This window comes from Brienomyrus brachyistius, chromosome 5, assembly GCF_023856365.1.
Source record: "Brienomyrus brachyistius isolate T26 chromosome 5, BBRACH_0.4, whole genome shotgun sequence".
NCBI classification, from domain to species: Eukaryota; Metazoa; Chordata; class Actinopteri; order Osteoglossiformes; family Mormyridae; genus Brienomyrus; species Brienomyrus brachyistius.
The window spans coordinates 33,724,305-33,744,832 of record NC_064537.1 but is presented as its reverse complement, the minus strand read 5'-3'; the positions used below and the strand labels follow the sequence as shown (position 1 = coordinate 33,744,832).

General features: G+C 42.8%; 1 protein-coding gene across 3 annotated transcripts in view; it reads left to right on the top strand.

Moving 5' to 3' along the window:
* The first annotated feature begins 3,018 nt into the window (after nt 1-3,018).
* itga3b (integrin, alpha 3b) overlaps nt 3,019-20,528 on the top strand; it is a 35,219-nt gene continuing 17,709 nt past the window's right edge. For all 3 annotated transcript variants that reach the window (XM_049013810.1, XM_049013811.1, XM_049013809.1), the window contains exons 1-5: nt 3,019-3,281; nt 14,715-14,842; nt 19,274-19,356; nt 19,984-20,230; nt 20,328-20,426. In XM_049013810.1, the coding sequence (XP_048869767.1) occupies nt 3,085-3,281; nt 14,715-14,842; nt 19,274-19,356; nt 19,984-20,230; nt 20,328-20,426 (754 nt within the window). In that variant the 5' untranslated portion in view covers nt 3,019-3,084. The remainder of the gene's footprint in view (nt 3,282-14,714; nt 14,843-19,273; nt 19,357-19,983; nt 20,231-20,327; nt 20,427-20,528) is intronic.

Genomic DNA, 20,528 nt, shown 5'->3' with positions numbered 1-20,528 from the left:
CCATGAGTCTCAAAAGAAATATTCAAAGTGACTTTGATTTTTATTGACTTACTTGCTGCGATTGTCTGATGGAATATTTACTTTACTCCTTGGCACAGAGATGTTAAGAAACTAGTAGCTAGGTTTGTTGTATCAATAAAAATCATTCACGCGTTGTTTCCTCCTTCTAGGGATGACGCCAAGAGATGATTAGAGATGATAGGACATATTTAGTCATTTTGCAATTTGATTCATTTTGCCCTCCTCTTCCGGAGAAGGCCATGTAGAGATGGACATGGATAGGCCTCGTCCTTTTCTTGTTTTCAAAATAAACAGTGAGGCCCTGTGATAAGCTACCACATAGCTTCCATTAGAACAGAAGTCACAAAATTGAGAAGGAGTATGTGCAGGAGATAAGGAGAAGGGACTTTGAAAAGGAAAAGGGATTCTTTATAAATCATAGAAATGACATTGAGCCAGAGGGGTAACCCACTGAGCATCCATGGAGGGTCAGTGTTGTAATGGTCTTCTAACAGATGTTTCCCTGAACAACTACATAGAGGTTTCAATTTCCTAGGGACTTCCAAGTGATGTCCATTACAAAGTGAGAGTTCAGGATGGATGAGAAACCCCAACAGAAATGCCCAAAAAGTTTAAATGTATTTATAGTACCAGTCAAATGTTTGGACACCTACAAAGCGGAGATAGTTTGTCACATAACATGATCTTATTTTGTTTGGTTCTAACCTGCGATCGCTGCTTTGTGCATTTTGAGCCCTGGATATCTTACACATGGAGCCCTGACTTCAGTGAGCGTTGTCATTTTGTTACTCCCTCCTGTAGTATAAGGTGTGTGCTCCGGTGACTTGTGCTCAGGGACAGACACTACCCGGCCAAATTCAACCCCGAGCTGCAGCCTCACAGCTCGAAGGCTGTGGGTCACATTCCCAGCCCAAGCTCTGCTCAGTTTCGTGTCTCTAATCCGCTTGTTATAAGCGTGATCCCTGTACCTCCTGCTCACTGGGACGCTACACTGGATAAGTAGCTATGGAAAATGAATGAGTGCTACGTCTGTAAAAGTTCATTGATGGCAGAGGAAATAGAATAAGTTATGACTGTGGGCAGTGGTGACCTAATAGTTAGGGGGGTGGCCTGTGATTGAAAGGTTGCTGATTCAAATTTTGAACTAGCAAGGTTCTGCTCCTCAGCTGCTGACCTGTCCACTGCATAGGACACATTTTACTACGGTGTGTCAACAATGACAATTAATCACTTTCGTCTCATACAATAAACCAGTTTTTAAAAATTAATGATTCCTTTGATCATTTCTTTTTACAGTGTTTTCTTAATGCATGTCTAACAACTTAAAAGGTAAATATATATATATATATATATATATATATATATATATATATATATATATATGATATAAAAACCTGTGATGGGCTGGCCCCCCATCCTGGGTTGTTCCCTGCCTCGTGCCCATTGCTTCTGGGATAGGCTCCGGACCCCCCGCGACCCAGTAGGATAAGCGGTTTGGAAAATGGATGGATGTTTATAATGCTTTATATATGCATTACAGTGTTTTATTAATGTGTTTATTGATTCGTATAGAAAGGGCATTGATAGAAGGTGTAACCAAAACATCAATATGCTTACTGAAAAAAATTCTGTGAAAAAAAATTAATTAGTCTACATAATGTATACAAGGTGGCACAGTGACTCAGTCGGCAGCTACGAGACGTCACTCCTTCAGGGGTGAAGGTTCTGTTTCTTGCTCTGACTTTCTGTGAGTCTCTGTGTGTGTTTTTTCCTTAATCCAAAATATGTGGCTTGGTGTCTCTGAAGGAGCCCATTGTGTGTGACAGTATGTGACTTGAAATTGCACATCCCAGGTATTATAGGCGCTGTGCTTCCTGGGAAAATGTCCAGGCTCCCCCATATCCTATACTACACTTTCAGAAAAAAGGGTAAAATTTGTACCTTTGCTTGTCACTGGGACTGTACCCTCAATGGTCTGCCAACTGTACCCTTAGCTGTAGGCAACTGTACCTTTTAAGGTGCAGAAATGCACTCTGAGGAACATTATGTACCATTGATGTACCTCTGGGATGTTCCTGTCCATGCCTGTGACTTAAAAGGTACAATTACAAGGGTACAGCACCAGTGACAAGCAAAGGTACAATTTTTTAACCCTTTTTCTGAGAGTGTAGACCCTGTTAATCCTGGGATTATTTCGAGGCTCCCGAGTATCCTGTACTGGATAGGTGGTTAGGGAAGATGAGTGAGTGGATGGATTGTGCAGCTCTGGAGAAAATTAAGAAAACGCAGCAAAATTTTTAGTTTCAGTCATTTCTCAATTTATGGGTATGCACCTGTATAAAAAATACAGTGCATGTTTTGCAAACTCCTTGCCAGGCTCTTCTCTGCTTCTTTGCTTTACTGGACTTCAGTCCTAGTTCTAGCAGCCTGTCCTAGCAGTGCACTTCACACCTGCACTTAATGATTCCCGTTCCTTTTGAAGGTCACTTGATGTCATCCTACGATTCATGAGACACTGTCAGAGAAGTTACCGGTCATCTCTGCCATTAGAAAGTCGCTTCCGCCTTTTACCTGGCTGGTTTCTGGTCGTTCCCAGTGTCTCCTGCTTCACCTTATTCTTGTGTCCTGCCGTCTTAGAAACTTAGAAGCAGCCTGCCTCGCAGTGTAGCCTTCTGCCAGCAGAACCAGGATTAAACCAGGATTTATAAATGCATATTTTTTGTACAAATACAGAGCGGATTTTTTTCCCCAGAGCTGTACATACGAAGGTGTATGCTTTTCTTTTTTGGACTGGTGACATTTCAATAATTTTTCTATGATAAAAACATTATAATGCAATAATAATAATAATAATAATAATAATAATAATAAAAACGCATCATCTTTACAGCCACGTTTTCACCTTCCCAGATGCCGTTCCATTAATCGTACTACATGAACCAAGTGGGTGTGGAAGACCTACCGATAGGAAGGGCGGGGGCAGCGGTAACAGTGAGTTCTCAAGTTTGAAAGGACGTAGGGATCCTTTCCACGACAGGCAGACACCCAGCGCAGAGAGCGAACATGGCCTCGAAAGAAAAATGCCCGCTCCGCACGGATTTCTACCTCTTGCTGCTGGGCATATTTTCTTGTATTCTCACCTGTTTCGGATTTAATCTAGACGTTCGGTTCCCAGTTATAAAAGAGGGAAAGACGAAAGGTAGTTTCTTTGGGTTCTCCGTAGCGCTCCATAACCAAACAGAAGGCTCTAAAAAATATCTGTAAGTACCCTGACAGGTTATATTTCTTCCCGCAGCATGTGAATATTGTTTCTGCTTTTGTACAGTAGCAGTCTTGGAGGTCGTCTTTCCTTATATAACATATGATATGTGAATAGAGAGCGTGGAAACTTGCAGTCGCGTTGCTTGTACTTGCTGATGTTAAGAGGCGTTGTTACTGCGGCTCCGTCGCCTGCTTTAGTCGCACCCGCAATCCGTGGCCACCTGATTTTGGTCTAAATTAGAGGCACCGAGGCGTCCATTGTGTGCAGTGTGACACTGTAATCTAATAAGAAAGGCTCATTTTAGAACAGCATTACCTGCCACCTGTCTTCGCCTACACCACAAAATAAACCTTCCATCTGCCAACGACGGCTGAAGTAAATAAAACAAGAAACCCTTGTAATATTACCGAATTTCATTCCGATTTCATTCGTTCAGCAAAATAAATTTTCTTTTCATGTCAAAGTTAAAGTACGGGAATACCGCTAATATTTTGTTCCTTCGGCACCCATATCTTTTGTAATCATATTTAGAAAAAACTGTAAACTGGAAAAATGGTTTATTAGTTCCCAGGACTGCAGCAAATAACTGATCTACAGCCGACACTGAAGAAGAATATTTTTTCTTTAATGCATTTGTCAGGTGTATTAAAGATTACAGCATATCCTGCATCTCTCCTTTACCTCAAAGTGCGTTGAAGTACATTTACGGAAGTCATAATGGAAGTATTGTTTCTGTTACTTATTTGTACCCAGTAAAGTCTGTTCAGCCGTATAATTAGTTAATTATAGATTTCCTAGTATTAAGCTGAGCCTGTGTGCCTATCAGTGTATTCTTTTATGTAACGTTTATTCATAGTGCTAAATTCATTATCTTTAAATTAATCATTTTTTTGGCGATTAATTATGGCTTTATTGAATAAGGGCCTGAGGTATGGCAGCATAGAATAAGCACAAATAAGCCTGCATGCAGTAAGCTAAGGATGTTTATTAGTTGTTTAATTATTAGCGATCATTTATGGGCCAATCAGTCCTTCTCAGAACATCGGTTAGAACCAGGGCTGACAGTGTATTAAGTTTTACTCGGTGTTATGAAACTGCATGGGGACTGTATTCAGAATATGCCTAGAACAACCTGTTTGTCAAAAATGTTGCAGCTAGGCGAAGCTATGTTTTATGCCTTTCAGAATGATTTTTGTGACATTTAATGTTATATGGATCGGAAATCAAAGTAGGAATACGTTCAAATTAAATGGATTAGATGGCTTGGCTAAGGGGATATATTTTCACGTAAGTTCTGATGTTCAGACAGAAAGCTGGACATTTCGCCCTCTTCCCCAGTCACGTGGAATCGTATTAGAGGCAAAAAAAAGCCAATTTCCTTTGTATCGTGTTCATGCCGCAAAGGGCGTACAGTTTTATTCTAGCAGATTGCTGGGTGTAAAGGCTTTTAATGTCATTGTTTGGAGCTTTGGTATTATGGCCCCAGGTAAAACAGGTGATCTAGCAGGGCTCTGTAGTGAATGACAGTAATTGTTTTGGATGGGGGTGCTTAGAAATCCTGGAAAAACTGCAGAATATAAAGTACAGGTGTAGGCTGAATTGGTGACTTTCTGCACTGTGGTGTTTCATTTTGTTGTTTTGTTAATGTCTTCACTGACATATACTGTCCTGTGCTTTTCAAAAGGGGAGGGGGTGGATTGCCAGTTGTAGCTGTTTTTTTCCTTTCATTTTTATGGGATCTACCCAAGTAAAGTGCAATAAAGTTGAGGCAGCTGAAATGCCTTCAGGTGGGATTTTGTGAGCAATAACAGTGTAAGATGCTGTTTGGACTGAGATTGCAGGGGGTAGCCAAGGAAATTCCATGTGTTGGAGCAATACTCTCCTCCTTACTGCGGTTACACTGTTTAATTCCCTAGCATTTGTCCAAATTGAGGACGGTCATGCCTTTGGTTGAGTGTGACAGTAAAACATGCTGATTAATTACACATGTGGCATGTCCCCCTAAGTGCAGTGGTACAGTTGTTAAGAACATAGGTTCGTTAACTTAAGAGTATCTTTTCTGCAGTGCCCTCGAGCAAAGTAATTGACAAATAATTACCTATAATAATCGATTCTTTATTGATCTCTGCAGGGAAATTGTCTTTACGCCTCCCTCAACTTGCTCTTTGTAGAGTGAGCTGTCTGCCTGGGGCGTCTCCCTGCCACACGCTGCCTCATGAATATTGCTCTATGAATAGATATTTTTTAGAATGGTTTTAAAAAAGGTATTTTTCAGGCAAGCAAACATAAAAGCAGCTGAACTCACCTTCGAAGCCAGGTTTGACGCCAGCTCAAGGCTGAGCATAGTCAGTTGTTATTGTGTGGCCGTACTGCTGAGTTACAGTAGACGGAATCGGTAATAAAAGCTAATTTCGCTCTGGCCTCCAGTAGCACTGGGCATCTAGCTGCATGGCTCTTTGGGTGCCGGCTCCTTGCAGTGATTGCTAATTGGCCCTGAATCCTGCCTGGGTAGCTTTCTGTGCAGGAAGCACCGGTCAGTGGCTGACTGTGTCTCGGGCTTGTAGGGGCCTGTCTGGTGGGACAGATGGCTGCCATCCAGCAACTGCAGTCCAAAAGCTGGGGGCGCACGGTCCCTGTAATGAGGCTGGATGGTGTGTAAGGGGCTCCTCACAAAGTCCTCATTGCAGGATGAAGACCCTGAGCCTGTTTGTGTTGTGACGGGCTGGGGACAGCGTGCCACACGTTCATTGCCAGTGTTTTAAACTGCTAAATGATTGTTTGATATGAAAAACATGTTCTTACCATATTATTGGCTTTTATTGGTTCACGTCTAATTTAAAACATCTGTTGCTTCTTGCATTGTTTTTTGAGCATGAAAGGAGATTACGTGTGTCACTGTCAAACAAAATATTGTTTTTCTTGGTCTTCCTGTATTGTGGTCTATGTTTTACGGGTACCCCAACCATGTCTACATGATTTCCCAGTCAGCTTATTTTCTCAGGACGCCATGATTTGGAGCATCCAAAGAATGCTGAAATGGGGTAGAGAGGGGGCTCTAATCTGCTCAAAACACGAAGGAAATATTTAATTGACATCCTTAGAAACATCCGAGTCCCTTTTTCCACAGAAGGAAAAGGAGAGTCGGGACTGGATTGACAGATTTCCTAAGCAATCAAAAACAAGTATGGGGTTTAGAAGCTTGAGATCAATGTCTGTCCTTCCACCTGCCTGGCTACACACCTGTAAGTTAAACACGGCAAAGGGAGTGCTGCATACCGTAGTGTAGATAAGAGCTACCTACTGAAGTCTGGAATGTTGCGGAGCCCTTAGGCAGCTAAGTGCATTTATTTCACTAGTCCCCTATGTGCTTGCCTCCTTTCCTGTGCCCTCCCCCACAGTCTGGTTCAGGCCATGCCTGTGCTTAGCCCTTCTGCTTATTCCATGGTGATGGCTTATGTTCGCACTCTGATTGGCCAGTCCAGTCTCACTGACCTTAAGGAATCCCTGGAATGCTTGGCCCTTCGCTGCATGCATTGCCTGCCGAGTGGCAGGTTGGGACAGGCCTGGTGATGGACGCAGGTAGTGCGGAAGCCAGTGCTTGGTTTCTGAGATGTGTGGTAGGCCTTTAAGCGGGTCTGTCTGACAGGCCTGCATTTGGGCACGGAGGTGGGCTTATTTATTAGGTTTTTGGCTCTGTGAAGGTCAATCGGTAGCGATACCCCTGTCCCAAACACATTCAGTTAATTATCTGTTGCTCACTGCTCCTTGTTGTCCATGATTTACAGCTATCAGACTGCAGTTATTTCTTTCCATACTAAACTTTTCATTAGCATATGTTAATTACTTTCTTAATGGTAAAACAGTTTGGACTATAGCATTTAAAATAAAATATTTCAAGTTATATAAAACCCTGAAGCCTGTCATGAATGGGCATCCCATCTAGGGTGTCCCCTGCTCTGTGCCCCGTGATGGACTGGCATCCCATTCAGGGTGTCCCCCTGCCCTGTGATGGACTGGCATCCCATCCAGGGTGTCCCCCTGCCCTGTGATGGACTGGCATCCCATCCAGGGTGTCCCCTGCCCTGTGCCCCGTGATGGACTGGCATCCCATTCAGGGTGTCCCCTGCCCCGTGATGGACTGGCATCCCATTCAGGGTGTCCCCTGCCCCGTGATGGACTGGCATCCCATTCAGGGTGTCCCCCTGCCCTGTGCCCCGTGATGGACTGGCATCCCATTCAGGGTGTCCCCCTGCCCTGTGCCCCGTGATGGACTGGCATCCCATTCAGGGTGTCCCCCTGCCCTGTGCCCCGTGATGGACTGGCATCCCATTCAGGGTGTCCCCCTGCCCTGTGCCCCGTGATGGACTGGCATCCCATCCAGGGTGTCCCCTGCCCCGTGATGGACTGGCATCCCATCCAGGGTGTCCCCCTGCCCTGTGATGGACTGGCATCCCATTCAGGGTGTCCCCCTGCCCCGTGATAGACTGGCATCCCATCCAGGGTGTCCCCCTGCCCTGTGATGGACTGGCATCCCATCCAGGGTGTCCTCTGCCCTGTGCCCCGTGATGGACTGGCATCCCATTCAGGGTGTCCCCTGCCCCGTGATGGACTGGCATCCCATTCAGGGTGTCCCCCTGCCCTGTGATGGACTGGCATCCCATTCAGGGTGTCCCCTGCCCCGTGATGGACTGGCATCCCATTCAGGGTGTCCCCCTGCCCTGTGCCCCGTAATGGACTGGCATCCCATCCAGGTTGTCCCCTGCTTTGTTTCCTGTGCTGTCTGGCATGTGATCTAGAATAGATCCTCCCTTTGTGACCCTCTGATTCATACAGTATATACGTGTATTATTGGACAGGTTACACCTATTCTATTTATATTTTAGTTAGCAATTTTATGAAAAAGATTATGAACAGAGTGCTGTAGCATATTGTACATCTTGCCTGTATCTCTTTTGGCTAAGCTACTTCTCCAGTTTTCACTCTGCTTATTTTGTTACTCTTTCCAATTATTCTCCATTTTCTAAAATAGTCAAATCATCTCTTTTATGTTCCATCCATTCATTTGTAGTATATCAGTATATTTTCTAAAGTGGTATAGGATGAGACAATACTCTTTATATTAACATACTTTCACCATGTGTTAAAATTGAGGCTGTCAATTTTAACGTTAATTTTAAAATCATAACACCTTATTATTTCTTATTGAATGGAGGAATAGCATGAGATATAGGAAGAGACAATACAGTTTATGGACATGCACTGCCTGGCCAAATACAGTCACCACTTGAATTTAAATCAGCAGGTACTTAAAAGCCAGTGATAGCATCTTTATTAAAGCTTAGCAACGTTATGCAGCGATAAGGTGAAGCCACCTGAACCCATGAATCTACTGAATGGACAGGTTATCCCATCAATGGATTTTTTCCTTACCTAAAGGCATGGATATAATCCTGTGATGAATGCGGGGCTTGAACTGTCAAAGTGTGGTTTAGGGAGCGCAAGGAATCACTTTCACACATGAATTGGGCAGCACAGAGTTTTGACCTTAACCACTGAAAGTCCATCAGATGCACTGAAGAAGACTTTACGGACTGGTTCAACTAACCTATCATGAACAGAAGATCTTGATGAGAAGTTAATGCAAATCTGGCTGAAAAAAAATGTTGAGAAGCACATGGAAATAATGCATTAATGAATGTGCACCACAATCGAAGTTATAGGGTTCAACAAAATATTTAACTGTGCAGATTTTTTTTTTGGCCAGGCAGTGTACCTTTATTGTGCATTAAAATAGTATGAGCAAAGCTTTCTAAAGGCTTTCAATAGTATTCCTTCCTGGGTGCAAACAGCCCAAGAGCTTCGGTCATAACGCACAGAATCCCAGGATTTACAGCTCAAATAAAAACATTCCCTTAGCTTTGCATGGGGAATGTCATGGAGGGGAAAGTCGACTGAACATTGTTACTTGGTTCATTTCATAAAAAAAAAAAAAAAAAAATGACAGATAAAAATATCTGACCTTAAAATAACCATCATCTTAGATTGAAATTTGTTTGGCAAATCGGTTTTAGATTTTGATTGACCAGCTTTCAGAGCAACGTCATAAACAGATAAAGAAGAGACTCTTGGTAGACGCAGTGTAGTGGAGTTACACTGTGAAGTCGTAGCTGCTCTATTTGACTGATGCAACACTGATATAGGTAAATATAATGTATTTTATCTTTGTTTTCAGACTTAAATTTCATTTTGTTTGTGACATCTCACATGTGTCTTTGACTGTCAAGCTGAACATTTCTTCCACTCCCTAGAAAATACCGAGATGTACATCATGTGTCGCTATTCTGCCTAAGAATACAGAGATATGGTCCATAACACCCTGCCCTAGTCCCACTCCAGTATGTTCCCATTGGCCTAGACTGGCTGATTCCAGTGGGTCAGAGATACTCTCTGAGATCCCGCAGCCGACTGTCCTGTGCTGCCTGATCAGGGCGGGCAGTCAGTAGATGGCTGGATAGATAGATGGATGGATGGAAGTTTTCTAATAGCTTTTGATTGTCGCCCACAGATCAGCCTGGGGTTGTAATTGTGGTTTTGGAATCCATTTTGCAGCTTGCATTTAACCTTTCTTCTCTGGCATCCTCTCAGACATGAAAGTCGCTGAGAAATCAGAGATGAGAAAACAACATTTGTTCCACCCTGGTCTCCAGTGAATTTTCTAAGTGTTTGTTGTTATGCTTTGAAAGTCTGATGCCATGTGGGCAGTCCGGTGAGCATACTGTGTTTATATTGCCATCCATTTATATTCTGTAATGATACAGGGACACAATGAGCTGGGGGGAGGGGTGTATTCCAGGAAGCACAGGACAGATGGTAGTTGTCTGTCAAAAGGAATTTACTACCTGTAATAACTGAGGAACTAAGAGGCCTCCTGCATAGCCTGGTACATTACGGTGTCATGAGTGCATTTCATGCAAGGCCATGAGATCTTTTAAGCTGGCAGTGACAGAATGACGCATAGCTGCACTTTCGAGTCCTTTACCTTTTGTAATTTTCACTCTTTGCATTAAAGTAATCTGGTTCCATGGTTTCATCTGTCTTTTGCTCTTAAAGAAAATGAAGAAGTATGAAAATGAAGACATAATAGTGAGAAGAAGTGCTTGAAATGTGGAACTTGTAATTTATCTTAAAAAACCAGTATCTGTTTTTGCCGACTTTCCTCTAAAGCAGTTGTAATCTTTGATCATTGATGTGTTACTACTTTGATGTCATAATTGTATCTGTAGATCAGTAAATTCTGGTCAGGGACTTATACTAATTCTTTTCCCCCTTTTTGGGTTTTTATGACTTTGTAAATGCCGTTTGCATTTCCCATCTAGTGTCTTCAGTTAATGTCCTTAAAAGATATTGCTTTTAATTTATTAATTTCTTCTACCAAATTTTTTTTCTGATCAAAAAAGCATGTCTGTCTGCATCAGCTTCATCATCTATTATTGTAATCTCGGCAATTTTTACCTAATAAGAGAATATATGTGAAGGCCCACACTCTACTAATTAGAGGCCTTTGCAATGACCTATCTCATAGTTAGTTCAGTATCCGTCATATTACAGTAACTTTTGATTTTTTTGGATTTTTTTTGGTATTGAATAAACTAGAAGCTGTAAACTTTTCATGGTCTGCGGTACATACCCAAAGATAATGTTAAATTTGACATAATTTGCCTGTTGATACATGCATATGAATACTGCCGCCAACAGCACATGCCTGTGATCCTAGGCTTTCTGTACCTGTCATTTTTCAGCTCCACTTTTTCTGATCTGTTTCGAAAGCTAAGGGGCCCCTGTACAACTGCAGTTGTGGCACAGTCACCATATCATCCCTGATCATGAGGGCACACACAGCGTGCACACAGCCTGTCTTATAAAAAGACTGCAGTCATTGCACTCTGCTGCGTTGCAGTTCTATGTATCTTGCTGACTGTTTAACATAGTATATGCTATCGCTGGCCCATCTCTCCCTGGTGAGCCGCTATAGGCCCTGATGCACGCTTGTGACTCTACTATTTTCCACCGACTCCTTCCTGAGAGCCATAAACAGGGTCCTGTCGTTCATCTCCATGGCGACTGCCACGCAAGGCAGGTGGCCAGTCACACGGGTGCCGCGTTTCGAGACATTGTCCTTAACGTTCTCAGAGACCTTCAAAGTCATTTCCCTGCATATTAAACAAATGGTGTGAGACTGAGTCGTTACGTATGCAGGGGGTCACAGATCTCCGAGTCGTTTTTAATAATGAAGTGTTTAGCTGCCGCCTATTTTATGCTATATATTTTTTACCATACATGGTATTTTCTTTATTGCAATTTCTAACAAGCGCTTAATTAAGGTAGTTAACATACAACTAAGTGTTACAGGTTATTTTAAGGTGAGAGTCATGAGCTCTTTGTTGCTGCAATCTCACCTTGGGCTAATAACCAGAAAGATAGCATTTCAATCCAGTAAAAACCGCAGCTCACAACCTGCTGTGGTACCGATGAGTAAGGCACCCAACCGGAGTTACATCTTAGAACTAGAAAAGCTATTTGGTGTCTTAATCCCCTGTTTAATACACTGTACTAGCCTGACACAGTCCTTTTCATGCCCTTTGTGTCAGTGTGGGTCTCCATGCTAGTACCTCGCAACATTATTATTATCCATTATTTTCTTCTTTTTCTGGTCAGCTGCTGCAGTTGCAAGTATGCATGATACACTGACCTTTGGGTTTCTGATTTTTTAACAGAGTGACTACTTCATATAATGTGAAAATTCATAAATTATACATGGGTCCATTATTAAAAATGTAAAATTGACAGCATAGAAGGTACCGCAAATAACGTGACCTTTCTTCCACAGACAGCTAACGTGAGTGAGGCTGGAGGTGAATCTGTATTAGGTTCAGCACACAAACCTTTTGTATACCTCAGTAATTAATGTATTGGGGCAGGATTCTATAGTGTATGAAGTCCTTAGCTTTAGGGGAAATATTACACTTCAACTTCAGCACAACAATGGTTCAATCAGAGACACATTGCATTGTGCTATTTAGCTGACAGTTCTGTCTCTATAATGGATAATAATCTGAAGTAGTCCAGCTTAAAACCTTCAGGTCTCACATTCATGACTTTAACCTCCACACTGCTTACCTAATGACAAACACGCAGGCTGTCAACCCAATGACGTTTGTGCTGTGCTTTGTTTACATTGCGCACGTTAGATGGGGGGGGATATTCTACGTAGCAGGATTTTTTCATTCGCCATGTAACGTAAACCAAATGTGGGGATTGTTCAATAGGATTGTAACCTACATGGTTTCCTTTTGGACATTTTGCATATTTGGCTTAAATCATCCAGCTAACTGAGAAATCCAGCTTTGTGGATTGTGCATTGAAATTGTTTAAGAAAAAACTGCTGCTACTGGGTTTTTGAGGATGAACTCTCTTTAGTTAGTCTTCTTCTCTAACTTCCAGAGGCTGTGGGAACACAGTAATCACATGTCACTGTACTCTTAGATACGCACATACTCCAATTAAGTAGGTGGTCCTCCTTTTTCTTCAGATGTTTGCCTTTGGCTCTCTTGACTCATCTGCCTCTTCCCACCCCCTCCTTCCCTCCCTCTCTCCCTCCCAAGCTCTTAACATCTGTGGAATCTCACATACTGCCTTTGAATAAGTGATCCCAACCCCAGCGTCTCCCCCTCCCCCCTTTTTTTAGAGGTAATTGCATTAATCAATAAGAGGACAAGCTACAGTTGTCAGACAAGGATGTCTGGTCCCGTTCCTTAGAGGACTGGATTCATTGGTGAAGTTGTCCATGAGGAAGCTTCCATGCTGTAATATATCTGATTAGCAGCTCTGAGCGGAAGGTCAGCCCTTTTCTCTCCTCACTCCTAGGCAGTTATGGCTCTGGTTGGGAAATTTTGAGTAATGGTGACTTATGTCTTTTTGAGTTGACTTCTTTCTCCTCCACACGATGTGGGCCTGTGGCAAATGCGGTTATATTTGCTGCAATGTGTCTCCTGTAGATATTGGTGACTCCTCTGAGCTGCCAGTGCCAACAGGATCCGTGGCACTAAAACCATCTCTCTGCTGTCTAAACACCCCAAGTGCCTGACACAGGCTTTCTCCAAGAATGCAATAGCGTTTTTTTTCCCCCAGTCCCTTTTCTACGGAGTATATTTTCCGTAAAACCCTCAGAATTCATTTGCATATAGCTTTGTTTTTTTTGTGAGTTGAATTGATTGTCCCTGACTCCATTTTGACAGCATCTTGGCACTTATTGAAATTATACACCTTTTGTTAATGTATAATGTAATAATGGGCATTGCGTTTCTCACTCCTGGGGCGGATAACACCTGGTAATAAAGCATATACCTTCAGGCTGCAAAATAGTCTGTCTTGCTCAGGTGACGTAACCCTGCTTTCAGTATGCATTCTCCTTGCTTCTGGTATTTCACTGCCTCAGGACTGGGAATTGAAACATCGTGTCCACTTAGAACAAGTTGTTTGGCAATAGCAGCGCAGAACTCACTGAATCGTCTTTGCTTGTACTGTATTTTGTACATTGCTCACCGTGCCGTTGGAGAGATGGCAACATGGACGTTGAATGAGGGAGTGGTTTTGTGCCCCAGAAGAACAAGCAAACACAAGAGTAAACACACAAAGTAGACTTTGCAGCCTTGTGAGAGCTGAAAATGGAGTGCTGGAATCTGCAGGCTTTCTGTCTGCTGTCATCAGGTTCAGACATGCAGATGCTCCTTCACCCTTCATTTGACATCCCCGCTACACATTCCTTCCATGCCAAATCTGATTTGAAGTCACATGACTCCCTGAGGAGAGAGCAGGCATGCGGGTATGAGGTGGTGTGTGGGTGCTGAGATCAGGCTCATCTGAAGGCAGTAAATTGTTTCTTTTATCCTTTTTCTACTTCTAACCTTACTGAGTGTCAGATTTGTTGTCTTCTCAGTCTTCTCTCTCTCTCTCTCTCTCTCTCGGTTTATAACAGCCGGCCATTATTGTCAGCAAAACCCTCTTGTTCTGTTATCAGTTGCACACATGTGCAAAACAACAAAGAAAAGCAGATAAATACAAAGACACTCTGTTCTCTGACACCGGTATATGGCGGCCTGCTATGTCATAACTGGTCGGCCTTCTGAGCGCAAAATTTGCCAGTGTTCCCTCCTTCCCTTTCCCGTGTTAGCGATCGATGCTACTTTTTTCAAATGTCGCCCTACCATAAAACTTTCGTGATCCCAAAATGTCCCACACTCACGTTCTAGTCTTCGTGTGCATCTTGTCACCGTTGTCTGAAATATTGCACCTCCCAAGTTTTGGTCTATGGTCGTTTTTTACCGTCATTGTGTTGATTGTGACGGTAACAGGCAATGTTGTAATTCTCCAGGCTTCTGACCGGTGCCCCCAAGGAGAAAGCCCTACCACAGCTAAAGGTGAATGAGACAGGCGCTGTCTATTCCTGTCCGATCACCACGGAAACCTCTGATTGCACGAGGATGGATCTGGTGAGCTCAGGTAGGCGACCTCTCTTTGATTTCTTTCCCATTTCTGCCCTCTGTTGGGTAAGAATGTATTAGGAAGCCAAAATGGACCTATTAACTAAAGTCTAAATCAAAAGTAATGTATAATCTGCGGTTTTCTAAACTTAATTTTTTTTATGTAGTTTGGTTGTTCCATGAACTCAAGTTGTAATTGCATACTTTTGCATAAAATTTCATAAAATGTTACAGCATAAAATACATAATACATTATTTCGTTAAAAGTTTCAGTGTTTTTTTTTATATTTGCTAATTTGGTTTCAGGAAGCTAAGTAACATATTTAACAATGTCGTAAAGGTGTAATACTGTACTACAACAGATTTATGACCCCGCTAAACTGGATTAAACTGCATCTGCTAACTTTTTTAATTGTCTTGGCTGTATAAGGTCAGTGATATGCTGTGCAGTAAGGCTGTGAAAGATAAAGTGGTCAGAGGTTAAGAGTTGGGGCTTCAGCTTTCTTACACAGCTTAAATTTCTGTTTATACTTTGTAAATGTACTGCTTTGCAAAGCAAAAAAAAAAAAAAAAAAGCTCAACAGCATAAATTGACAGCTCAGATGCTCATAGAACAGTACTTCTGAAGGACATCTGCGCATTGTCTATAAATGCTTATCCCAGTTCAGGGGCATAGTGAGCATGGAGGCTGTCCCGGCAAGCACAGGACACAAGAAAGGGGACACCTTCGATGGGACTGCAGTGCACACACTTGCTGTCGTGCATTATGGTCAATTTAGAGTCACTAATTCAGTTTATGGAGGAAACACACACAAACACTGGGAGAACTCCACACAGGGCCAGGGGCTGGAATCAAAGCCATGTGACATGTGATAATAGTGAGTGAATAGTCACCGCTTACACACCATATCCCCTTTCACTAGCATCCCTAAAGTTACAAGCATTGAAGTTTAATGTTACCCTTTACATGGACTACCGTACCAAGCAAGAAGGTGTGATGAGGAAGGATGTTGCCTCTAGTTAATGCTGCGATCCCCTTAGCTGATAGATTTGATTGTGCACTTCTTAAATTTCCGGCATGCAGCGGTTTGCTGAGGATCCATCCAGAGGATGATGTAAAGGCAGTTTAGCAATATGTGAATGTTGTGAATGCCAGTACTCGCTCTACACAGAGACATTATTCTCATAGCTAGTCACTGGATCAGGAGCACAGCGAGACATTTACAGTGCTGCCCTGGAGGGTGTCCATTTCTCAGGCTGTAATCTGCTGCTTCCCATGGCTGTCTAGCACTAATTTGTTTTCCTGTTATACTGTAACTTGTTAAGGACGTCATCAGAAACCCATATGCTCTGACACTGAGAGCTTATAAGCCACTCACACAAGTTACAAGATGTAGAATTGTCACCCTTCTCCATTTTATGAGCTAATATGTGCGCTTTGTATGTGTTAAAAATCTCTTATATATCATTCATTCTTCCATATTTCTGCTGTCAGTATTATTTCTACGGAAATCAAAGTCACAGGTGTCACTAGTTTTCTAAATCTTTATAATTGAACAAGATGTTATTACTGTTGGCCGTCAAATTTCAGTATTGCTGTATGTGCATGGAAACCAATTCCAAACATATGAATAATGTTCTCCTAACACAGCTTGAGAACAATGTGACTAAGGTTCAATCGGTCAATTGGTACAGCACTGCTAGGACGGTAAGGGCAGTTTAAGTTTTTCTGAATCCATAGTGCTTTATGTGCAGATGCTCTTATTAAAAAAAACCTCTGATCACTGCTAATGTAGCCAGGGACTCCAGTGTGTACAGCAGTATGTACAGCAGTGAATACAGAAGTGTGTGCAGCAGTGTGTATAGCAGTGTGTATAGCAGCGTGTACAGCACTGTGTATAGCAGTGAATACAGCAGTGTGTACAACAGCGTATACAGCAGTGTGTACAGCAGTGCGTATGGCAGTGAATACAGAAGTGTGTACAGCAGTGTGTACAGCAGTGTGTACAGCAGTATGTATAGCAGTGTGTACAGCAGTATGTATAGCAGTGTGTACAGCAGTGTGTATAGCAGTGTGTATAGCAGCATGTACAGCACTGTGTATAGCAGTGAATACAGCAGTGTGTACAACAGCGTATACAGCAGTGTGTACAGCAGTGTGTACAGCAGTGTATACAGCAGTGCGTATAGCAGTGAATACAGAAGTGTGTGCAGCATTGTGTATAGCAGTATGTACAGCACTGTGTGCAGCATTGTGTATAGCAGTGAATACAGCAGTGTGTACAGCAGTGTGTATAGCAGCATGTACAGCACTGTGTATAGCAGTGAATACAGCAGTGTGTACAACAGCGTATACAGCAGTGTGTACAACAGCGTATACAGCAGTGTGTATACAGCAGTGTGTACACAGCAGTGTGTATACAGCAGTGTGTACACAGCAGTGTGTATACAGCAGTGTGTACACAGCAGTGTGTATACAGCAGTGTGTACACAGCAGTGTGTACAGCAGTGTGTACACAGCAGTGTGTACAGCAGTGTGTACAGCAATGAATACAGCAGTGTGTACAGCAGTGCATATAGCAGTGTGTACAGCAGTGTATAAAGCAGTGTGTACAGCAGTATGTACAGCACTGTGTACAGCAGTGTGTACAACAGCGTATACAGTAGTGTGTACAGCAGTGTGTACAGCAGTGTGTACAGCCGTGTATACAGCAGTATGTACAGCACTGTGTGCAGCATTGAATACAGCAGTGAGTACAGCAGTGTGTACAGCAGTGTATACAGCATTGAATACAGCAGTGTATACAGCATTGAATACAGCAGTGTGTACAGCAGTGTATACAGCCGTGTATACAGCAGTATGTACAGCACTGTGTGCAGCATTGAATACAGCAGTGAATACAGCAGTGTGTACAGCAGTGTATACAGCCGTGTGTACAGCAGTATGTACAGCACTGTGTACAGCAATGAATACAGCTGTATGTACAACACTGTGTACAGCAGTGTGTACAGCAGGGTGTATAGTAGTGTATACAGCAGTGTTTACAGGAGTGTATACAGCATTGAGTATAGCAGTGTGTACAGCAGTGAATACAGCAGTGTGTACAGCAGTGTATACACCCGTGTGTACAGCAGTATGTACAGCACTGTGTACAGCAGTGTGTACATTTTTTCTTCAAAAACATGGTGTCTGGTTTATTCAAGGAAATTGACCCATCTGGTGAAGGTCTCAGAAACGGCGGAACACTCTGGGTGTCACCACAATGTGGCCGTTCTGTGGTTCGTCTCTCACCCCAGTGTCTCTTTCCTTACTCTGATCAGTAACACCAACATGCCGTCTGGACCTTCTACTGTCTGACACCATTTTTCAGCAAGTGGTGCTTCTCAGCTGCAGATACAGTCTGCCGATTCCCTTATAAACTCCATCCATTTGGTAACTTTGCTTCACTTAGTTTCGGTGGTGCTGATGCTGTCATGATGGATAGACCCCCACTGGCCATGTGAATTTCTCTTTCCCGTACAGTTAGAAGCCATTGCTTTCGATTGTCCATAAGCTGTCATAAAAACAATCTTATGGATAATCTCACTGTAGAATCTTTTCCTGAATACTGATTTTTCAGTTATAAATTCTACCATGCCATTGGTCTGCTTCATTTATGCAAAACATTGATTTGTCACATTTTCACACACTTCATGACAAGATTTAAAGGCTTTATTAAGCTTTTATAAGTGTTTTAGATTTTGCCTTTTGTCTCATTTAGCATCCTATCAAAACGGATGGCAAAATGCAAGATATTAACTTTTTTTGTATGTATAACCATTCTGAGAAGTTTTCCTGTTCATTATATCAGGTTTCCCCAATAGGTGACTCGCTGGCCAAATCTAGCCCATGAGAGGCAAACGTTTGGCCCATGCAAACTGCAAAAATCTAGAAAAATTATGCGACCAATTGGCCCCCACTCTCCCCACCCCGAACAATATTGGGGGCAGTGGCTCTTGGCTTTGTGTCCTTGGTATAAATTGGCCCCTGGGGAGAAAAAATTGGGGAACCCTGCTGGCCTCTGGGAGCCATCGTGATGGAGAGAGACTTTAAAGGCTCAGCATTACATGAACGTTAAAAACAGTAACATGTGCTCTGGAACTGCGTGAAGAAAAAATCAAGAATGAAAGATTTGAATGTGCAGAAAAGCAGGACTGTGGTTCAAATAGTCATTGAGCAAAGCAGAATATCCAGGCTCTGTGAGAGAATTTGTCCTCTCTCTGTGTTCATCTTGGTTTCTGCCTCGGTACACCACTTTGCTGCTACAGTCTAGAACCATGCAGTTCAGTGAATTGATAACTATAAATAATGCTTAGTGTGTTCCCTGTTCTTGTTCAGGCACTTGTGTAACATTGATGCACGGCACATGTGTGAGAACTTTGCTTCCTCATTCTGTGTGACTCCTTATAGCTACCCCGACAGAGATGGTGGAAGGCATGTGGCTTGGTGTTGCCATAGCCAGTCAGAGCGCGGAGGCAGGGGGCCACGTGCTGGTCAGTATCCGTGCTCTCTGTGTGTGCATCCTTAACCACAGAGCCCTCATGCTCCATCTGCTAACACCTTATTTGGACAGCCCGCCTACAGAGGGTTCGCAGTCTTTGTAATACCCTCTTCATACATTTTCATGCGATACTTTATACTGCATTATGAATGTTGTCCTGTTGTCAGTTATAGATGAGAGCTTTTATACATTTATAATGCATAATAAACATGATGTAATATGTTATGCCTTTTATAAATATTTATAGCCGTGTTCTTAATGCTTTATGAATGCATTATAGTGCATTATAAATATGTTCATACATTCTTGCAGACATAGCATTCATAAAAATTATAACCAGAACTTCTAATACTGTATATGAATGAATTATACTGTGTAAAATGACTAAAAGGCCTAAAGTTACATTTGCTGCTTATGGTGTTTCCCTGTAATTCCCATCAGATTATTGATTTGAGGCACTGAAGAAAAGCATCATATTATAAAAGGTTTATTAGCCCAACAGAAATCAGTATGCTAGGCTATAGGTATGACTTGTGTGCTTCACACACTCCGAGCAGCATGTGTTTTTACGTGACAGGAAATATCTGGGTAAGCACATGTCTGGTGATGTTGTTTGCAGGCCTGTGGTCACCGCTATATCAGCTTGCTAAAGGGAGCCTCGGACCAGTTCCGTATGATTGGCAAGTGCTACGTGCGGGGAAACGACTTGACTTTTAACCCCACCGACGAGTGGCAGTCCTACAGTTACGAGGGCTGCAACCCCAACTTTTACATGGAGGAGGAGGGCTTGTGCAATATGGGCATCTCAGCCGGCATAACGAAAACGGACGTCTTCACTGGCTCTCCAGGCAGCTATTTCTGGCAAGGTAGCGAAAAATGACGTGGCAAGTGGTGCTTCATTTCGGGCCGCTTCCTGGAGCCCTGGATCCAAATGTTTGTTGTCTTTGTTCTTTCCTCCCTCAGGCAACGTCCATGTCACATGGAGGGATCCTACTCCTGGAAACTCCTGGGATTACATTAATAGAAATATGGACAAAATGGGCAAGCACTACAGCTACATAGGTAGGGTGATAGCGCCTACTGTTACTGCTAATGCCACGTACGTCACAATTCATGCTGTTTCATAAGGGCTGTGGCTGCAGATCAAGACTCCTTCCTCGGAAG